Source organism: Leguminivora glycinivorella, chromosome 11 (assembly GCF_023078275.1).
Source record: "Leguminivora glycinivorella isolate SPB_JAAS2020 chromosome 11, LegGlyc_1.1, whole genome shotgun sequence".
Lineage (NCBI taxonomy): Eukaryota > Metazoa > Arthropoda > Insecta > Lepidoptera > Tortricidae > Leguminivora > Leguminivora glycinivorella.
This window is the reverse complement of record NC_062981.1, coordinates 21,512,842-21,534,349: the sequence shown is the minus strand read 5'-3', so window position 1 is coordinate 21,534,349 and position 21,508 is coordinate 21,512,842. Positions and strand designations below refer to the sequence as shown.

General features: G+C 38.2%; 1 protein-coding gene and 1 non-coding gene across 2 annotated transcripts in view; both read right to left on the bottom strand.

Moving 5' to 3' along the window:
* Nucleotides 1–4,056: 4,056 nt before the first annotated feature.
* On the bottom strand, nucleotides 4,057–4,128 carry Trnad-guc. Its single transcript has one exon. It is a non-coding gene; the product is annotated as a tRNA-Asp (tRNA).
* Nucleotides 4,129–6,605: 2,477 nt separating this feature from the next.
* The window catches only part of LOC125231351, a 326,325-nt gene continuing 311,422 nt past the window's right edge, over nucleotides 6,606–21,508 (bottom strand). The window contains exons 6-11 of the mRNA XM_048136797.1: nucleotides 17,183–17,355; nucleotides 16,402–16,603; nucleotides 14,026–14,159; nucleotides 13,082–13,233; nucleotides 10,427–11,468; nucleotides 6,606–10,158 (exon numbers count right to left, since the gene is read on the bottom strand). Of these exons, the coding sequence (XP_047992754.1) occupies nucleotides 9,941–10,158; nucleotides 10,427–11,468; nucleotides 13,082–13,233; nucleotides 14,026–14,159; nucleotides 16,402–16,603; nucleotides 17,183–17,355 (1,921 nt within the window). The 3' untranslated portion in view covers nucleotides 6,606–9,940. The remainder of the gene's footprint in view (nucleotides 10,159–10,426; nucleotides 11,469–13,081; nucleotides 13,234–14,025; nucleotides 14,160–16,401; nucleotides 16,604–17,182; nucleotides 17,356–21,508) is intronic.

The window sequence follows — 21,508 nt, the reverse complement described above, 5'->3', positions numbered from 1 at the left end:
TCTCCCTTGTTCTCAATGGCGGTGGCCCAACTATAAGTATACCAAAAGAACACCAGCGCCACGACCATGGCGGAAGCCGTATTGCCGGTCACTATAATCTGGTGTTCTTTAGGTACGCCAAGAGCTGGTTATTAACCACTTACTTCATTGCCTTGAGAGAAGAGAGGTTCTCTCATCTGGGCCTCAATGGGCCGACAGTGTGTAGGGTTTGTGCGATCACCCTTCTTTGTGGTTGGATGGACTCAAGCAGTCTTTCAGGATGACGAGCATTTACCTGAGCAGTATGAATGCCAAAAAACGCGAATTAAAACTGGGGTAAGCTCCGCAGCGCACGTTTTCAGCACAATAGCTGGAATACCATCAGGCCCATTGGACTTATTGACAACGAGGGCAAAAAGTGCATGCCTAACTACACTTTGAGTGAAGCGAACCTCGGATGAGAGTAATGAGAATTTTTTACTTGGATGAATGATGATGGATGAAACTACTCTTAGAAAGTATTTTTGGGGAAGTGGGAAGACTCATGAGGAAAAGGGGTCTGAATCCTCGCTGTAGGACCTTCCTTATGCACATCCATCGAGCTTCAACACGGTAACGCGGCAAGAACAGTGATAGGTACTTCTGCATCGGGATGTGCGTAATTAGGTTAGAGTTAGCTATTAATTTTTTTTATTTAGACATCATATTAATGTAATTTAATTTACTTTTGTGCTCTTTTGTGAAATAAATATTTTGGTATAAGGTCCACTGATAAGTTGGCAATGTTCGTCACACCGAACATGCAACCCTGGAATTCAAACACTGCGTAGCTGGCGGTGTTCGCCACACCGAACATGCAACAAACCTACTATTTCACTGTGAAGATGGCAGTGTTCGGTACCACGAACATGACTTTTTAAGTGTCACTGTCACTAAATTAAGACTTACACTAAACTAGAAACTCTTTAGTACGATTAATTACCTCATTGGTAACCGATAAATGTCGTTTTTATTAATGTGACACCATAAAAATCTAATATAATGTCATAAATAACTTGATGATACTTCGCGGTTGCCGTCTTGCCGCGATTTTGCGTGCACTGCTGACATACGAATATTGTGACAGCAATGAATTAATTTTCTACCAATTAAAATAATACAAAGCTACAATTTGAGTCGAAAGAAATATAAACAAAGATGAAAATGTGACCAGTAGATTTTTTTGAAATGTATGTTCGCCACAGCGAACACTGTCCAATTAAGGGTTAAAATAACTATTCCAAATTTCATATCGCTAGCATAAGTAGTTCTCGAGCATAAGTAATGTGACAGACAGACAGACAGACGGACAGAGCGGCACCATAAGGGTTCCTTTTGTACCTTTTTGGTACGGAACCCTAAAAAGGTGAATAGGTACTAAATCGATGCGAATAGTATATATAACTGTCGAAGCTGCCTAGTTAACACTTTTAAGTTCTCGCGCTTTGTACACATATTTAAAGTCACATACAGGTCGAACGCGATTAATTAACATTATTTTTCACTGGATTGAGCTACACAAACCCAAAGTTCTTTCCACCGAGCGACACTATTATCCCCGGATTGTGAGGGAGGCGATCGAAATTAAAAAATATCCTAAAAACTTTAACAGGGAAGACGGGTATAGATTATCATCAACATGGGGACCAGTGATTCAAATGTTCAAAACCAAAAGATCTATCTTCGGACCAGTGCGCGGATGTTGTGAGTGCTGTGTGTCGTGCGGTGGGAAATAAACATTAACTAAAAGCGGGTAGATTATATTTATTTGGCTACCCCGAACATTTATATAAATTAATATCGGGTAGTTTTGTGTTGTTTACATCTCCGGTGACACTTTGCTGGGACGTCAGTCTTCCGCGACCACGGCCAGTGCAGCCGAAACGTTGGGAAAAAAGGTAAAAATAATGTTAATTAATCGCGTTCGACCTGTATGTGACTGCCTAGTTAAGTATCAACACACAGAGTTGGCATGATAGTTCACACAGCACATGTGTAACTAAACAAGGAAATATCAAATGTATGGCTAATTGTTTTGAAGTTACTCGTAGCTACATCATGTTGTTTTAGCAGTCGTGGTAACTTCTATTGAAGATTAATGTGAAGTCGACTTGTTCTTTTTATTTAACCCTCCTATGGTTAAGAAGAAGGTTAAGAAGAATCCGGAGGAAGATGAGACATGCATACATATGTATAACACGCCTGTATCCCATAAAGGGGTAGGCAGAGCACATTAACTACTAAGTTTCAGTGCCACTCTTGGCAAAAAGGGGTTGAAAGAGGATGATAAATTGATAATTTAACTTGGACCGCGAAACTTCCAGTAATCCAGACCTAAAATAGAGATGCAAGTGATAATTTCAAGTACAAGTTTACCATGAGTAAAATATCAGTATTCACTTTAGGTAAAAGTGGCTTAACCCAGATAATGGTTGAAAGTTTTTTGGACTTATTATTTTGGAACAGTTTTTTTATACAACATATTATTATAGGTACATAATAAAACCTAACCACAAAATTAAAATTTTGAAAAAACCCCCGACTGCGACATAGTAGACCGATTTTCATGAAACATGGCTAAGAACACTCCCGACTAACTCAGCTTTCAGACAAAAAAACTAAATCTAAATCGGTTCATCCGTTCGGGAGCTACGACGCCACACACAGACAGACACGGCATCAAACTTATAACACCCCGACGTTTCTGCGTCGGGGGTTAAAAAATATGAAATTTTCCGGTTATCCCAATTTTCCACCAATCAGACACCTCCATGTCACCAACCAGTGCCGGATCATTGAGATTGTACTGTATTTTGAATACCACAGATACGGCTGTCGTCTCTGAAATTAATATTGTCGGCAAGATTAAAACTAAACTTGTCTTGCAAATTGCAATATTTCGGAACATCGCACCCATCGATCAGAACTAGCTAAAGATACTAGCTACGGATCTGTATAGTATATTAGGGTCCCCCACATCCAGCGTCTCGCGAGCGTCGCGTCGGGCCAACTGTATGGAAAAAGACGCCGCGTCGACGCGACGTCGACGCGGCGTCAAGCTTTGCCCATACAGTTGGCCCGACGCGACGCTCGCGAGACGCTAGATGTGGGGGACCCTTGGGTATACTTTTACTATCTTTAATTTGTATAGTACGGAAGTACCTGTGCAAATTTACTACGAAACTAAATCATTGTTTTTTCAGTAGGTAGGTTCAAAACTTATTCCGCACGGTCGAGTCTTTGTCCGAACATTTTTGCAATATTCCAAAAAATATGATCTCACTTGTCCGGCTCTGCGTCCGGGACATCCAAGCCGTCAGCCATTTTAACCGGACGCCGGTTAAACCCGGACACATGGGCCCGGATTACCCGGAGGGCCAGCGCTTAGCGAGTAAATTGCGGCCCGGCCCCCTGACCTCTGGGGTATAAAATTTGTTCCGGAATGGTGTGATTCAGATTGTTGTGTTTATCTCAGTACTTGCGATTGGGATATCTTTTGTAAAAAACTGCCCAAGGGTGTCAGAAAATGAGATTTTAGTTGTGGTATGTTTACGTTGCTAAATCCCATTTTCAACTGCAAAAAAGCTGCATTGCATGTATATAAGTATGTATTTATCTATTTAAGTATGTATATCGTCGCTTAGCACCCATAGTACAAGCTTTGCTTAGTTTGGGGCTAAGTTGATCTGTGTAAGGTGTCAACAATATTTATTTATTTATTATTGCTGAGACCATTTCGTCTTCTCATCTTTATTTCTACTGTTTTATTGTAAGTCTTTGTATTTGCTATTATTTGCAGTGATGTATTGTCTGAATAAATGAATTCTATACTATTCTTATGGTAGAATAGAGATTTTGAATTATCTCAAGTCGTAATGAATACTGATAAACTGGCTGTAAAATACAATCTACTTAATGTATTTCACAATTTTTTTAGCATCTCTTGTTTTTTCCACTCCACCACTTCCCAATTTTGTAACTGAGTTTGTTAGAATGATTTGGGCTTCTTCAAAATATAAAAAAAAATGCAAAAATAATCTCTCCGGCGGGGAATCGAACCCCGGTCTCCCGCGTGACAGGCGGGGATACTTACCACTATACTACCGAAGATGTGTCTGCTATTACGAAATTAACCGTTATTCTACGATTATGCCTAAAATACAGTCAAGTGCAAAAATATGTATAGAAAAAATCGTCTCATAAATATGGTACTACGCTCTATACCGGACCAACACCGGATCAAGATGCTATGGGGTATATTTTTGAGTAAGATTTGACACCGATAATTTTACCAAGTTGCAAGAGCAGCACATTAATTTCCAATTATTGGCAAAAATATGATTGGCTCGTGAAACTTATCTATCTGAGAAAGATAAGAATTGCAACAATGTTTGTGTGGGATATAATTAGTCGTTTCGGGGTAAAATCTGCTGATAGTCTTGCCAGCAAATGTGCCGTTTGAGCCGTTTCGAATTTCAGTTTCCAATTTGAACGTTTTGTCTCTGTACGATTCTTAGTACCTATGAAGATTGTAAATCCTATGTAAAAATAATCCATGCTTTAGAGTGAAAGAAAGAAATCAAATTATTTTTAACAAATATTTTGATTTGTGTTTTTAAGTAGTCACACTACTACAGAAAAAATGACAGACACCACCAGTGGCGAAGGCCGGATTCGAACCGGCGTCTTTGGCAATCCGGGCTAACGCCATGAACCCCTAGGCCACCCCGTCACGGACGGGAGTGACGGGGTGGCCTAGGGGTTCATTCGTTCGATTTGTAAAGGGTAGGTTAAGTAGGTATAGCAAATAAAATCGCTTAATTCAATTCAATGCACTATATTTTGTCTTCAGACGCAATATTAATACAAAACGTAAAGTAAGACAATGTGCTAAACGCATATTAAAATATCTTTTACATAAAATATAATTTTGTGCTGAATAAAGAACCCTTTCATACGATTACACCAAAACCGTGAGTGTGGTGGCCCCAAGTAGTAAAATAACTTCATTTAAAAAACGAAACATGGTCAACCTTGGTAATATGTTGGCTTCTTTATTTAAAAACTTAGTTTTAAAAATAATATATGTAGTTTGGATTTATTAATTTATAAAGCCGTTTTAACAGTATTTCATAGAAAAAGATTTATAAAGACAATTTTCTTTACTCCTGTAAGGCCCACTTCACCCACTTGCACCAATCGCTTAACTCAGGGTTAGTGGGCTGTCATCTGTCAAATTCCATATAAAATGGTGGGTTAACCCTTCATTTTCGTTGCTGCATGTGGCCCTAAGCATTCTTTGTTAAATGGCTGATTTACACGGCATGCGAGTTTGATTGCAATGGCGGTTTGATCGGTCGGCTGTAGTGTTAGGTATCTAAAATCGCATACAATTTCGAGCATCGTACAAATGAGCCTTAAGTCTGGCGAAAAAAAAAAGAGTAGAAATTAAAAAGTGTTAAATTTTATTGTCATCCCTTTCAAATCAATATGTACGAGAACGGGACGACACGACACGACGACTTCTACTCTTTTTTTTCCGTACCAAATGTTATAACATAGTGTCAAAAAAACTAAATGCGGCCACCACACAATCTGACTAGACAGAGAGTCAGTATAACAGAACCACAAAAAGTTGTATCATTCATCGTGTATTGTATTGTTGTGATTCTACCATACAACAAAACCTAGATTTCGTATAGACGAGACACTAGCCTAAGTCTTTTTTTAAATAGGTACCATTTCAATTTATTACGCATTATCCCTTCAGGTGGCGAAATCCGGGAGCCGACCGCACGTAAAGTGGCAGGTAACCGGGAGCCGGACTTGAAATAAAAAGCTGTTGAGTGGCAAGGATACCGCTAAAATGACATAAAAAGTTTACCCTTGAGTGGCGGGGCCCTCACGGGTGGTCATCGCGAATGTTACTTATGTTACAAAAATTATAATTACTCAAAAAATGTAGGGATGTTGTGCATAAACCATATATCACTGGATTCATTATGAAACGGCTAAAATCATTCCATAGAAAAAAAATACATTCCATTTATGTGAATTTTGCTAGACTCGATCAAATATCAGATGGCTACATTTTCAACTTCCATTTATTAAAGTAACTTTATCTAGGCAAAAAAACAGTAAATTGGAGAAAAAAGTAATTCAGGGACTTAAATATACATTTATTTACACTTATATATCTTTTTTTAATATATTACAGTACAATTTTTGCGAAAAAGACGGTTTTTAAACACGTGTCTCAAACATGGCAGGCGGATGGTCCAATCAAATTGGGTCATATTTCAAGTTGTTTTGAAGTTGAAGGTGTTGAACCTTTACTGAATGCCGTCCTTGTTTAGTGACGAATGGTTCGTGCAAGTATGAGGAAGCTAGATATAGTTTTAGACGGTTTTATTTATATATTTAGGTATATCGTCGCACGGGGTCCGGGAGCTGGTCCCTGCCACTTAACAGCTTGTTTTTCCCAGAGTCCGGCTCCCGGCGCCTGCCACTTAACGGAATGTTTTATAAAATGACCGCGCCACTTCTCTCCTATGCAACTTGTAGCTCTGCCACCTGAGGGGTTATAAGACATATACACAAAATCGTAGAATTTGAAGGCGGACGCCATTTTCTTCAACTGTCAAAATGTTGACGTCATACGTTTAAACATGGCGACAATTTTGTATAGACAATTATTGTCTCGTTCCGTTTTAACTCATGTCGCGCTGTATGTCGCTTACACTATGTTAGAGATGAAGACATGTTTTATCATACGCGATAAACATGACCATAAATTGATAATGTTCTCGTTCCGTATTAATTCATGCCGCGTGTATATCGCTAGCACTGTGTTAGTAAGAGATTGGGACATTTAAGTTTGACCATGCGTGATAAACATGACCATAAATTGATAAAGTTTCGGAGTCGATGACATAAAAGTCATTATTATCCTAAAATAGCCAGACTTCAACATTACCTCTTTATTAGGTAAAATTAGTCCATAGTTTAGGTACATTTTTGCTCTATTAATTAATAAATTAAAAAATATAAATAATCATTCCAAAAAACCACAAGTTTTATTTATTCTTCTATCTAGGTGTCGCGTCTATACGATATTATGCCAGCACCTATGCCAGTACTTTCCTTAACAAAAGACAAAGTCAGAGACAAAATCGTAAGAAATAGACCAATTGCTTTCATCATAAGCTCGTTTCTTGTGACCGATTGGTCAGTATGTTCTCTTACATTTAAGAATGTCGAAGTAGTGAGGTCATTTTAACAGATATCTTAATATTAGTCAATAATCTAAACATTTCTGTCGCCCAGTCATCAGTTACACATGTAATTATTCTGTCCTTATTTATAGAAAGCTTAATGCACTAAGACAAAAGAGACAGAGATGAGTACTTCAATTTGTTCCGATTCATCCTTACAGTTTTGTCTCGTTGAATCATGTATGTACATCTAGTTTGTCCACAATAGCGAATGATAAGTCACCATTGTAATATGTATTTCAGTGTGATCTGACAGATTCTATTTTATTATTTATCGGATCGTGGGTATATCACTACCGCCATATTTGTTACTAAGTACCAACATTTAGTTTTCTAAATGACTTTATTATCAACACGGATTATAATTTTATTATTCTTCAATTGCATTATGTCCTCCATTTTAGGTGCACATTCATGCTATTGTGACAAACCCTGATGGATATGTCAAAAAGAAAGTCATATGTATATTTATCCATTCAATTTAGAAGAATAGTGCCCAAATTTTATTTAAAATATTGGCAAAGTGTATGCATTCATACAAAAAATATAATACATAAATATTGATTAATTTTATTTGGCAGGATAACCGTTTCCGAAGCTTTTTTGTAGTACAAAATGTATTTTACTGTTGTATATTATGTTATATGTTATAGCATATGGACATTATACATTTATCATGGAAGTACACAGGCTATTGCTTCTAGATTATGAGGCGATACTTAACATTATAAAAGATATAATACAATGAATAAACATTTGTATATAATCGCATACAGTTTTTAATATGCACCACACTTAAACTACTACTTCTAAGTATACATTAAAACACTACTTCGTAAATTAAATGTAAGGTAACACAAATAAATGAAATGTCTAAAACATTGTACGTAAAGGCACAAATAATTTAAGTACTAAAATTATCAAAAAACCTTAACCGACGTTTTATATTAAGTAAAATTCCAAAAAACTCTAATTAAAATACATTTTCGAAGTACAAGAGAACAATTTCAAATTGTTCCAAAAATATTGTTTCGAGGTAAGTTATGTCGTTATTTTTTTGCACAAAAATAAATATTTCCGTATCGGTGATCGAAAAATTGAATATTTAGCGGCAAGTATTTTTATGTCTTCTTTAATTTGATTTATACTCATAAATAGTCATAATCATAAAGACCTTAGGCCCTTCTCATTATTTCACTTCTACCGACTATTATCTTATCAACCAACAAGTTTAGCGACATGACATAATTTGTCATCTATCGTTAAAGAACACGCGAGAAATTTTGTCACTTAAACGACTTTCACTACTAACCCTTTTTGAGAGTTACTTATGATGCTCCCACGCTGACTTTTATGCATGTTAGGATTGTTAGGTATATAACGTTATGTGACAGGAACAGCGCGATGGCATTGACATTACGCTGTCCCTGTCAGACAATGTTATATAACATGTATAACAGCCAGTGTGGGCGCACCATTAAACGCATAATATCTCAAGTGATCATACAAATGTCCTTTACGAAGATACTACAAGACTTTTGGCACTCTACTATGTAAATAACGAAACATTGCTACCTCTAATTCCCTAACTTATATACCTTAACAACTATTTACATAGGAACGAAAAAATACCTACTAATGTTAGTCTAAGTTATATTTACAAGTCGCAAAGATTATAAGCCACAATTCTGATCAATTACTGGTTTTGAAACATTTTTACATGTAATTCCGTTCGCCATGTTTTAAGGTCATTGGTATAATTTAGATTATCTTGAATAATCTTAAAATAAGTACAAAGTCAGCAAATGAGAAAGTCTTCATTATGTCCCTAATGAGGGTTAATAGTACAAAATCATCATCATAATCCTGAGGACTGATTTTAGAAAGACCACAGTACCTATGCCTAAAGATTTCACTTCACAATTTGCATTACTTTCAATATCATTTTTGAAATTTAAGACTGGAATAAAGCATGTGTTAAGTCCTCGTGTATAAAACTTATGTCTCATAGAATTAGCTGCCAAATAATCAGAAGTACATGAAATAGTCCTTAACATATTTAATTTTTCATTTTATTCCGTTCCTTACTCTCTTTCCAGTAGAAAAGTATTACAAATTACTAATCTTTTATTTGGACATGAGCATGACATGTTCAATTAAAAGTTTGGACATTGTACAAAATTAAAAAGTCAGTTTTTCCGAAATGTGATAAACTTTCTTCTGTGTTTGCTCAAATGATCTGAACATACACATCACATTGTTTAAATGTAAATGTAAAAGGTTTCTTATAGTCGTGTTTATCATTAAATTTGAAGTCAGTCATTAGGCAGTGGCGACGTCACAAACGATAGCCAGCGTAGCTCTGTCTATACCAGCATATTCCTTCCCAGATTTTGGCCTAGCGTCGTAGCTATCTGCAGTGACGTCACAAGAACTGAAGGAGAACACGAGGACGAGGAGTATTGAAGTAGTGACGTCACACACGCTAGCGAGCGTAGCTCTATCTATATTAGCATACTCCTTCCCAGATCTTGGCCTAGCCTCGTAGCCATCTGCAGTGACGTCACAAGAACTGAAGGAAAACTAGAAGGATATAGAATAATCCTTCAAAAACTTGTTAATGCCTTAATCCAATCTGAAGTCAGTCATTAGGCAGTAGTGACGTCACAGACGCTAGCAAGCGTAGCTCTGTCTATACTAGCGTACTCCTTTCCAGACCTCGGTCTGGCAGCATGGCGGTCAGCAGTGACGTCACAGGAGCTGAAGGAGGACACGGAGAGGGACTCCATGTAGTCTGACGTGTCAGACGCGCCCGAGGACGTGTTGTTGGTGACCTGGCTGTGGCGGGCTGTCATGTCTGTGTCCACTGGAAGAAGAAAAAATTATGTTTAGTCTGGCAAAAGCGGCAAATGCAACTTGTCAGTCACTAAGAACTGATGACTGCTCATGATATTGTAAGAAAAGTTAGGTTGTATAACTCAAAAGTCAGAAGAAGAAATGAAAATGTGATAGAAAACGACGGTAAGAGATTGTTAAAGAATATATTAACATAGCAGAACTCTAATCAGCCAAATTATGGATTTTAAAATAGGTCAGGGAGAAGTATTATAATTCATTTATTAAATGTCACTTACCATTCCGTTTCTTCCGTCTCGTCAGCGTATCCACGTCGCAAGAATTCGACTTGGTCATCGTCGCGACCTCCTCGAAGTGAAACGTCAAGTTCTTCAGCGGATCCGACGAGTTGGACTTCACAAAGGGCCCGTGGACCGGCGTCAGCGCTCTCCTGATTGGCTTGTTACTCTTGAAATACTTCTTAGAGCTCTTTCCATTGGTCACCGGCATCTCGAACTCGAAGTCGCCTTTGTGGTGTTTTAGAGAGCCTGTTGAAACGCCAGAATCGTTTGAGGATGAAGAATCTCTGTTCTTATCCGATTTACTAGGCACGCTGGATGACCTTCTAATTTTAACAGCGTCTCTAAACCTTGTAACGAAGGTGGTTTCACTTTTCTCAGGGACTTTGACTTCTTTAGGCGGTTCTGGTTCATTGATGATTGGGATGCCTTCATTGATGCATTCGTTCTTCCGCGCTTTCCTCAACACTGTTGGTGTGAAGCATTGGAAGTCGTCGTAATGCCTTTTGGTGAAGTCTGCCGAGCTTGAACGTCTTGTGCTGATCGTGTCTGATTCTGAATGCTGCGTTGGGTCAGAGACATGACTGATCCTGCTAATGTTATCTGAGCAGTTTTTGTTACTGTTACTTGAACTGCTTATCTCAAGCGGCTCCAAAGGCATGTAATTTGAATGATCGTTGCAGCATTCTGCTGAAGGGTGGACGGTATTGGTCGTGGCTGTTGATATATCGTCATCATTCTCCGGTATATCTTCTAAAGCGTCTAATTCTTCTTGACTGAAGCCAGCGCTTCTTAAAATTTGCAAAGAACTTTCAAACTTCTCCAGCGTAGCTGAGAGGTCTACATTTGCGTAATTGCAGTTATGAACTCTAGCAGGTTTCTCGGGCACTGGTGTCACATTGACGTAGTTCGAATGCGACTCGTTATGTACATTTTCTTGGTTTTTGGCTTCGCTACAATTGCACGTTTGGTTGAGAAGGCATTTTAGTTTCTTTGGTGTGTCGTATAAGCTCTTTGTGTCTCCTTCGTTGATAGGGTGTTCCTGAAAAGAAACAAATAAGGTTTTCTTAATGATCTGTAGGATTACCTTCTTCACGGCTAGCCGTTGAAATAACTACTTGACCAGGGTAAATGTTTATTTTTTTCACTCTAGCTACCAAAAATATAACTTTTTATTTTGGCCACTATTATATAGGCTATCATGAAAAACAGTATACTTATTAAATACACGTATGCAAGAGTAGGTATGCACAGTGAAGCCACTATTGTTTTGGTTTACTAAGTAGGTAAGTAGGTACGTTTCGTATGTGTCAGTAGCCGTGTATTTCTGTCAAATAATACTGTTTTGTCTGTTTCAATCCTATTACTGCCTATCATGCATATCTTGCATATTCTAGTAGTTTCCTTCGAACCTAACCCGGAACCTTTCCCTAGGCAATCCGCATCCGAGTCAATTTGCTTACACATGTTATTTACCCGGCAGTCCCGGCGGGATGTGTGGTGTGTATAGTGTGTAGCGTGTATTGAATTAAGCTTCTAAACTGTTAGTAATTTCATCCGGAGCGCTTGTTACTTTAATTCCTTGGGGATTTTAATTGTAATAGGTTGTGCAAGTTTGATATGAAGGGATTTCAAAAATTAAAGATTGTATTTTATTTTGTTAAACATTATAAATGGACTTGTTTGGCGAGGCATCTTAGGTAAAAAATATATACGAAAATAGTCAAGAAACTAAATGTAATGGGGGTTGTCTGTCCAGTCCAGATTGAGAGTGAATGATTTATAAGTGTGTTTTTCGAGAAGTCGAGACGCAGCGTACCAGTTGTTGTTTGTGCCAGACAAATCCAAAAAAATCCTAACTGCGTACAATGCAAAAAAACCGGCCAAGAGCGTGTCGGACCACGCTCAGTGTAGGGTTCCGTAGTTTTCTGTATTTTCCTCAAAAACTACTGAACCCATCAAGTTCAAAACAATTTTCCTAGAAAGTCCTTATTAAGTTCTACTTTTGTGATTTTTTTCATATTTTTTAAACATATGGTTCAAAAGTTAGAGGGGGGGGGGGGGGACGCACTTTTTTTCCTTTAGGAGCGATTAATTCCAAAAATATTCACATTATCAAAAAACGATCTCAGTAAACCCTTATTCATTTTTAAATACATATCCAACAATATATCACACCTTGGGGTTGGAACGAAAAAAAAAAATCAGCCCCCACTTTACATGTAGTAACCATGAAGTACCCTAATAAAACATATTTTTCCATTTTTTATTTTTGCACTTTGTTGGCGTGATTGATATACATATTGGTACCAAATTTCAGCTTTCTAGTGCTAACGGTTACTGAGATTATCCGCGGACGGACGGACGGACGGACGGACGGACGGACGGACGGACGGACGGACGGACAGACAGACATGGCGAAACTATAAGGGTTCCTAGTTGACTACGGATCCCTAAAAACGGGTGGATGTTCATTGTTAACTGTAAAAATCTCGAGACTGCTAGGACAAGTGGTCTCACCTGTATAAGAGGCATGGGGGTCTTTGGCACGTCGTAGTTCTCGTAGGGCCCGCTGAATTTCCTGCAGCAGCAGGGTTTGGGCTGCCAGCAGGGGCAGACTCCCGTCTTCGGGGATGCTAGGGTAAGTTATCTCACCTGTATAAGAGGCATGGGGGTCTTTGGCACGTCGTAGTTCTCGTAGGGCCCGCTGAATTTCCTGCAGCAGCAGGGTTTGGGCTGCCAGCAGGGGCAGGCGCCCGTCTTCGCGGGGATGCTGGGGCAGCAGACGGGGCTGCCGCGCTTGGATTCTATTTGGAAATAAAATATACATATATTTACAACATGAAATACCTACATGGCCTTAGACTAAACCGGGTGTTCCTAAAACCAACGCCAACCACGACATTTTCATTAAGGTCAAATTCGCTTAATGTGGTAGCTAATGAGATGTTGTATCACCCCTTTCGTTTCGTTTTCGTTTGGCGTTGGTTTTATGGACACCCGACGCCGCAGAAAGGTAGTCAGGCTCTGTCGCGAAAATACGCAAGAGTGATAGAGATAGATAGCTATGAAAGAGATATTATCGTGAGCGATTCGTGAGCGTTTCGTGAGCGTTTGTGCATTCGGGTACGCACACCGGTATATTTGTTTAAGGCCCATACATAGATTAGTGTAACAAGGTTAGGTATGTTAAGAAAAGCATCATTCAAAATTTAAAGTGTCACAGGAGTCACAAGACTCATGTAAAACTGCCGAGATATATAGGTAGAATATAGGATATGTAATACCTATTATACCTAAACGACTTTTAAAATCAAACTCGGATAAATACAACTGGCAGAAGATGGTATTTAGAAGAGGCAATAATGATAAGAAGAACATAAACTCGTGAAATTGATAGACACTTAACAAAAAAAAGTCTGAGGTCTAGGTATGTATAATTGTATATAATATCCAAGCCGAATGTTGAAACATGGTCCTAATCCTAGAAGACCTGACAAAAGTCAATTTTAGATTACCAGAGTTTAAATATTAAATACCAATAGACCAATAAATGAGGTAGGTACCAGGATCGCAGAAATAGGCTGAAGTCAACATACCTGTGTTGTATTCTGAGGCACTGCCGCTTGATCGTGAGTAGATGGAGGCTCGATCGCAATCTGACCGCTTCTCCACGATGCTACCCATGGTCCAGACGGGAGACATCATGGATCCTGGCGTGCCCACGGATGATCTGAAAATAAATAAATACACTTAAGTCCTGGAGATTAGGGGTCTTACCTCAAGGGAAAAGATGGTGTCTCCAAAATTAGTACGTAAACGAGCAGACGGCTCACCTGATGGTAATCAATTACCGCCGCTCATGGGCACCCCCACAAAACCAGAGGAAATTGAAAAGCATTGCAGTGTTTAACATGGGAGTACACTTCTTAAAGGTAAGTTGTGTTTTGGATTTCTATTAGAAATTCCGTTTTAAAAACGCTGTTTCTAAATGCTTTTTTCTACTCCCGAACTTTACAGGTTCGTGCATAGATCTTTAAAACCCTATATAGAAGTCCTATTCCCCAAAGGCAGCCCCCGTTTCCCGCGCACGCAATCAGTAACGAAAAAATTGAAAAAGCATTATTTGGCTCTGTAACCATGGCAACGCATTGTTATAACTTTACTGCGCGCGTATGCGGAAAGTCGGCGGGGGATGGCTTTGGGCAGCTGGCTCGAGCTGGCAGTGCAAACATTTGCGTCAAAATATGTACAGGAAACAGTGTGAATTTCACGAAATAATCAAGTGCATGCTCGTAGAAAAAGTATTGTATAAAAAGTATGTAAAAATACTCGTGGCGTCTCTACCCATGCCACTCGTCTTTTTTGACCTCCATTAAACGCCGGTGGCATAAAATACTATTAATTTATTGTCTATTTCATAATCTTATAAATAAACTTATTTCTACGAATCGTAATCTTAAGCACAGCATTGAATTGGTGCAAATTGTGCTGATTCTACAAAGGATACGGATCAACAAGGTTCAATCAGATAAGACGCTAGATAGCATTTAGGCAATTCGCTGTAGCAGCAATTCAGCTACATTTGGCGCTAATAGAACTGGTGCCGTAGCCGAATGGCATTTCTGCGATGCGAAACGAAAACGAAACGCCGCGAAAGGTAGTCTAGCTCTGTCGCGCCAATACGCAAGAGCGATAGAGATAGATATCTACGAGCGTTCGTTTCGTGAGCGTTTGTTCCATTCGGCTACACCCAGGGTGTAATTATTGTTGATTAGTGATTACAACTGGCGCTTTGTACTGGGCTGTTGAGGAATTAATAAGATTTAATAATGTTATGTAAGATTCTAGTTTAAAGACATCAAAGCAATAATAATTCTATGTATTTAGGAATTACCAGTGAAGCGCTGGTGGCCTAGCGGTAAGAGCGTGCGACTTTCGATCCGGAGGTCGCGGGTTCGAACCCCGGCTCGTACCAATGAGTTTTTCGAAACTTATGTGCGAAATTTGATATTTGCCAGTCGCTTTTCGGTAAAGGAAAACATTCTGAGGAAACCGGACTAATTCCAATAAGGCCTAGTTACCCTTCGGGTTGGAAGGTCAGATGGCGGTAGCTTTCATAAAACAGTGCCTACGCCAAATCTTAGGATTACTTGTCAAAGCGGACCCCAGGCTCCCATGAGCCGTGGCAAATGCCAGGATAACGCAAGGAGGATGTCAGCATGTATGTAGGAATTACCAGTGATTCCTGGTTTGATATACAGTGCATAGTCTGACTGGTCGAAAGGTTTCTAAATGATTTTATCTGACAAAATGACTAGATATAGGATAGCGTAGGGTAAATGGCCGATTTCTTGTGTCAGAGGCCAAAATCAGTTTTTGTCAACCACCCAGGGAATTAAGTACTTAATCTACAGAAGAATTTGTATATTTGAAAGAGCTCACCTGGCGAGATGACTAATCTTCCCAATGCAGCTGGAACACCTGGGGAACGTTGTAGGCCTCCTAAACTTGTCTTCTTCCATACAAGAGTCCAGGTCTGATATACAGTGCATAGTTTACCTGGTCTAACATGTCTCTTACCTGGCAAAACGACTAGATATAGGATAGCATAGGGCAGATTGCGGAATTCTTGTATCGAAGGCCGAAATCGTAACCCACAGAAGAATTTGTATATTAAAAGAGCTGGCAAATGACCTGGCAAAATTACTGATCTTCCCAATACAGATGGAACACCTGGGGGGCGACGTAGGCATCCTGAATCTATCCTCTTCCATACTAGAGTCCAGGCAAGCAAGCATGGTCGTGCGATAAATGATAAAACATCTGGCCGTCCTTATCGCACTTACTAATGTCTGTTCGATAGGGACGGCCTGATGTTTTATCATTTATCGCACGACCATGCTTGCCTGCCAGGTCTGATATACAGTGCATAGTTTGGCTGGTGAAAAAAAAAAAGATAATGTCTCTTTTACCTGGTAAGATGACTGATCTTCCCAATGCAGCTAGAACACCTGGGCAACGACGTAGGCCTCCTAAATTTATCCTCTTCCATACTGGAATCCAGATCTGATATACAGTGCATAGTTTGGCTGGTCGGGGCCCAGGGAGACACGGAGCGGAGGGAGGGGAACCCGTCGTCCATGCTTGATGTGTCTGAGTAGCGCTTTTCTAGAACTGGAAGAAATTTGAATTAGTAGGTGATGAACGTTTTAGGAAGAAATGGAATCATGCTTTAAGCGTAGAATTAGTTTAAAAGTAAAAACTATCAAGAGCTCATCTAATAGCCAGCGGATCTTTCCACTTAATGGGCCGTAGGGAGGAAGGTTACATTCTAAACGTCTAATACTTGACTACCAAATCATATTGCTGGGATGAGGTCTTAGAGGCTTACCCCCTTAGGTATTCATAAACGTTCACTAATGTTATTAAGCCGATAAAGTTCGTTTGTCCCTTTCTATCACACCGATACGTCGAAAAAGGACAAACGAACTTTATCGGCTTGATAACTTTAGTGAACGTTTATGAATAAGGGGGTTAGACGGCCTCTCTCCAGAGGCCATGCATTTAAAGTATTATTCAATGTGACATTTCATAGCGCGTTCGTTGATTTGCGTCGAGCTCTTTGATTTGAGTCTTGCCTACAACCTATATAGACGAAATAATGAGCACCACATATTGATGGGAAGCAACCCGATAGGTATAGCTGTCAGTTTTTAACTATGTAGGTACTTATATTAACCAATTTGGACTCACCTGATCCAGACCTAGACGCCACGCTCAGCCTAGACTGCGCATCATGACTGTACATATTTAGTAAGTCTGTCAACTCTCTTCCCCCCTCCGCCGCGAAGACGAATAGCCCCTCCCCCTTGCCGCACCGGGAGCCTCCTTCTACGCAGAACCGCTTGTCGACGATGCCGAAACGTCTGTGGAAGAAGAGAATTGTAGTTTAGTAAAGTATTAATTACAAATAGTGTGGGGCTGTGGGCATGATAGCTGAGCTTTTTCCAAAATAAATCTCGAAAATCGAATTTCACCAGATCTGGTCGTGTCTGGGATCATTCTTCTCAGAATCATGAGCTGATTCAATCCTGACTATAAAAAAATGTGTCCTCATTTTTTTTCCTTTACGTCACGATTTTAGTATGGACTTACTACGAGCGTGACGTATTGGAGTTATTGGAAACTCGTCATCGTCGTTATCGTCGGGATCGAATCAGTTCGTGATTCTGAGAAGAATGAGCACAAACACGTCTAGATCTGCTGAAATTCGATTTTCGATTTTTATTTTGGAAAACACCCAGCAGTTCTTTGGTCAAAAAAAGTTTCGAAAAAGGTTTAAAATACTTCTGCAGATAAATAAAATAAATAATAAGGTTTTATGAATACAAGCCGCTGTCGCACTGTCCAATGGCGCATACAAACTGGCCAAACTGCGCCCTTTTCATTTGTATTTCAATTAAAAGGAGGATTGGTTATGGCGGTAATTATTGTAACAAAACTAACACCTTTATTCCTTTAATTTATTTTTGAAATTATAATAACTGCTTCTCGTACATTCTTAAAAATATTAATCCAAAAATGCACACATTGACAGTAGGTACTACCAGCTGCAAAAGAGCATGGAGAAATTATGAATAAATTAATTGATAAATTCGCCATCCACTTTTGCAGCTGGTAGTACGTTTAGTCACCAAATTCCTTCGCATCATAAACGACAGCTAACCGACGACAGCGTCCTCAACATCTACCATAACTGCATACCCTATGTCATTCCATTTTAAACCACATTCTCACACGGGAAGGTACAAAATGGAACGAGTTAATGCACTTATGTCACTTAAGTCCAATGGATTGGCCGGTCTGTTACGCTTTAGCACACAAGTTAGGGCTTAAAATGAGACTAAAGAAGAAACGTAAAAGTTTCATACAAATTATATGGGACTTAGGACCTTTTAGCTAAACGTTTAGATTTAGTTTAGGCTCATTTTTACGGGAATGAGGGTTGTTGAGGGTGGCTAAACTTTGAATATTGTTATTTTGAGGGTGTTGACCCGCCTAGGTTGGGTAAGGGTTTCTAAGCATATGTTTTATGTTTACATATATAAGGTAATGTATACGTAAACTAAACCTTTACAACTGCTTAATTAATTATTATAAGAGAGACAGATGTTAGCCATTCTGATATGAAACATGAAATCTATCACACAGACATATACACCGTGTTTCACTTAACACTAAAAACCTGAAAACAGTTTGTTCAGAATCGAGAGTAGAATCGATTGAGCTATATCTTGATGGGGGTAATATTTTTATTTAAATTAGTATTATTAGTTATTTTTTACGTGCTCATTCTATTGTACTCGTAATACAACATTGTGTATATCGCATTGCTAGAGGTTGTTTACCTTTTTCAGTATTTAGGGGTATTAATACTGGCTGGTTACTTGGACGATTATTGTTTCCGTTACTAGTTTGACGTTGTTTGTCAGTTTAATCTTAATGTTTATCATAAGTCATAACTAATTGAACTCGTACCTAATTACAACCTTGTCATTTTGAATATTGGGTTTAAATTTGCTTACTGCGATTACCTGTCCAATTTGAAGTTTCCTGTGATAAAGCTTTAAAGTGTTTTACAGTGACATCTTAGCTGTCTATTGGTAAACCTTATGTCGTTGCAGTAACGTACACAAATAAATAGACTTATGGTTTATGATGGTAGTTAGCAATTATTTTATTGAGTATAGAGCTAAAAGTCAAGTAGAGCTGTACAGAAAATTAAAAATTCAATTAAAAAAAAGTAACGATCAGATTAAAAGATGAATACTCTAGATGAGTTTAAAAAAATAAAAATCAGTTGGGGTGTCTGAGGTTTTGAGTGATACTGGAAACACGTTGTATAGATGGGTACACTAACCATCAACCAACGACAGTCAAAATAGCTAAAATTTTCGGAAAAGTCATAAATTATCTCTTTTTAATCGAAACGCATAATATCAAAGTAACATTATATGGCATTAATATTCCAAATTCGTCAAGAAACAAAACAAATGTCCCCTAATTGTTTTACGAGCAGCAGTACAGTCTAATTCGCTTATTAAAGTACAGTTAACAGCTCAATCGCACGCGCAACCGAAACGCTGTTGACATATGGCATAAGATTGTGGGGCCACCCGCATACTTTTAATTAATTTAGTTACGGTACAGTTCGCTGCATATTTACTTTGGTGTGTATCTTTTTGTAACAGTTGTATAAAAGTTGTTGGTACTATCTGACATAAAGTTAGACAAGAATAATCGAAGCAAACATTGCTTTCTGCATGACATTATGACAACGAGTTAAACTGTCATGATAAATTGGACGTATTTATGCAAAATGGAACCAATCCACGGATGAATAATTTTGAAAATCGATCTTTATTGATTAAACAAAGAAGTAAACATTTGAATGAAGATTTCATGTGGGTTGGTTCCATTTTGCATAAATACGTCCAATTTTGCAACGGCAATAGATTTGTCTAAATATAAAGAGAGTTGACTCCATATAATATTTTGTAGTTCATATTGTCTAAAAAAATTACACGCTTTTGCTGAAAAAAGTCTAATTCGACAACCAAAGTCACCATAACATAATTTAAAAAGTTTCAAAAATTAAGTAATTCGTAAATTTAAATATTTACAATGACACTGTGGAGTATGTGTGGACACTATAGGTAATCCACGATCAGTTTGTAACGATTTTCACAGCCTCGTCAGAGTCGTCAGTGCAGATTTTATTTTAAACGGAAAACTTTGATGAAATTATGACGTTTACTTAACCTGAACCTTGGGTGGGTGGGTTAAGAATCTCACCACCCCCTTTCTTCCCGTGGGTGTCGTAGAAGTCGACTGTGGGATATGAGTTAAATTGTGGCGTAGGCGAGAGGCTGGCAACCTGTCACTGCAATGTCACAATTTCGATTTCTTTCAACCCCTTTTTGCCAGGAGTGGCACTGAAACTTAGTAGTTCATATGCTCTGCCTACCGCTTTGGGATACTACAGGCGTGATTATATGTATGTATGTAATTAACCCTTGCAGAGGCGGAGCTATTAAAATTTTTGCAGACTTACCTTGGCCGGACTCTACCTTCTCGAGATCCTCGGGAAAATCAAATAAACATCTTAGGAAAATAAATCTATGAAAATCTATCAATAAAAATCATTACTCAGTAAGCTTGGTGTAGCCGACTGTACCTATTAATAGCAATAAGGGACGTTATGTTTATATGATTGATGATCATTACTAATTAGTGTAACAATAGGAACTGCTTCCTGACGAGAATGGATGACAACATGTGTTGGTGTTTATTTTTACAATTATGATGCAATATTTATAATAAATACATACAAGCACCATCATTCTAAGGAGGATTACTTTACTATTTATTAATAAATATTATATAATACCTAACGGAAACTTCAAATTGTAACGGAACTAATTTAGTAAGTAGGTATTATAGTGTTTTTTACGAAATATTAAATGGACAGAAACTCGCACAATGACCGTATTACTTATTCTAATTAAGAAATATTGTAAATTATAAAAAAACTGAAAAGAAAACCGTCTAATTACCAGAAATATACTGTCTAACTATATTTTCGCACTAGTCATAATTATACCTAGATATTTTTCTAGCACGAACGAAGTGACACTAGCGACTTCCTTCCGATATCGATAACTTACATTATAATTGTCATTAATTATTGCCGTCGTAGATCTTGAGTAGTTCCCCGTGCTCTGCCTACCCCGTTTAGGGAATATAGGCTTGAATTTAGGTGTATATAACATTAATGTTTTATACAAATGTCATATGTATGAAAATAAATGGACAATAATAATAAAACGAACCATATTTTAATAGTTTACACAAATCTTACATAATTATTCAAGATTTTATAGGTTATTTTAAAATTATGTAACTATTAACTAACTTAACTATTAGGTACTATAGGATTGTCGATGTTTTTATTTTGTCAAGCACTTGTAACTTGACGTTAAATATCTAAAAATATCTAGTCATAAATTTTCATTCACT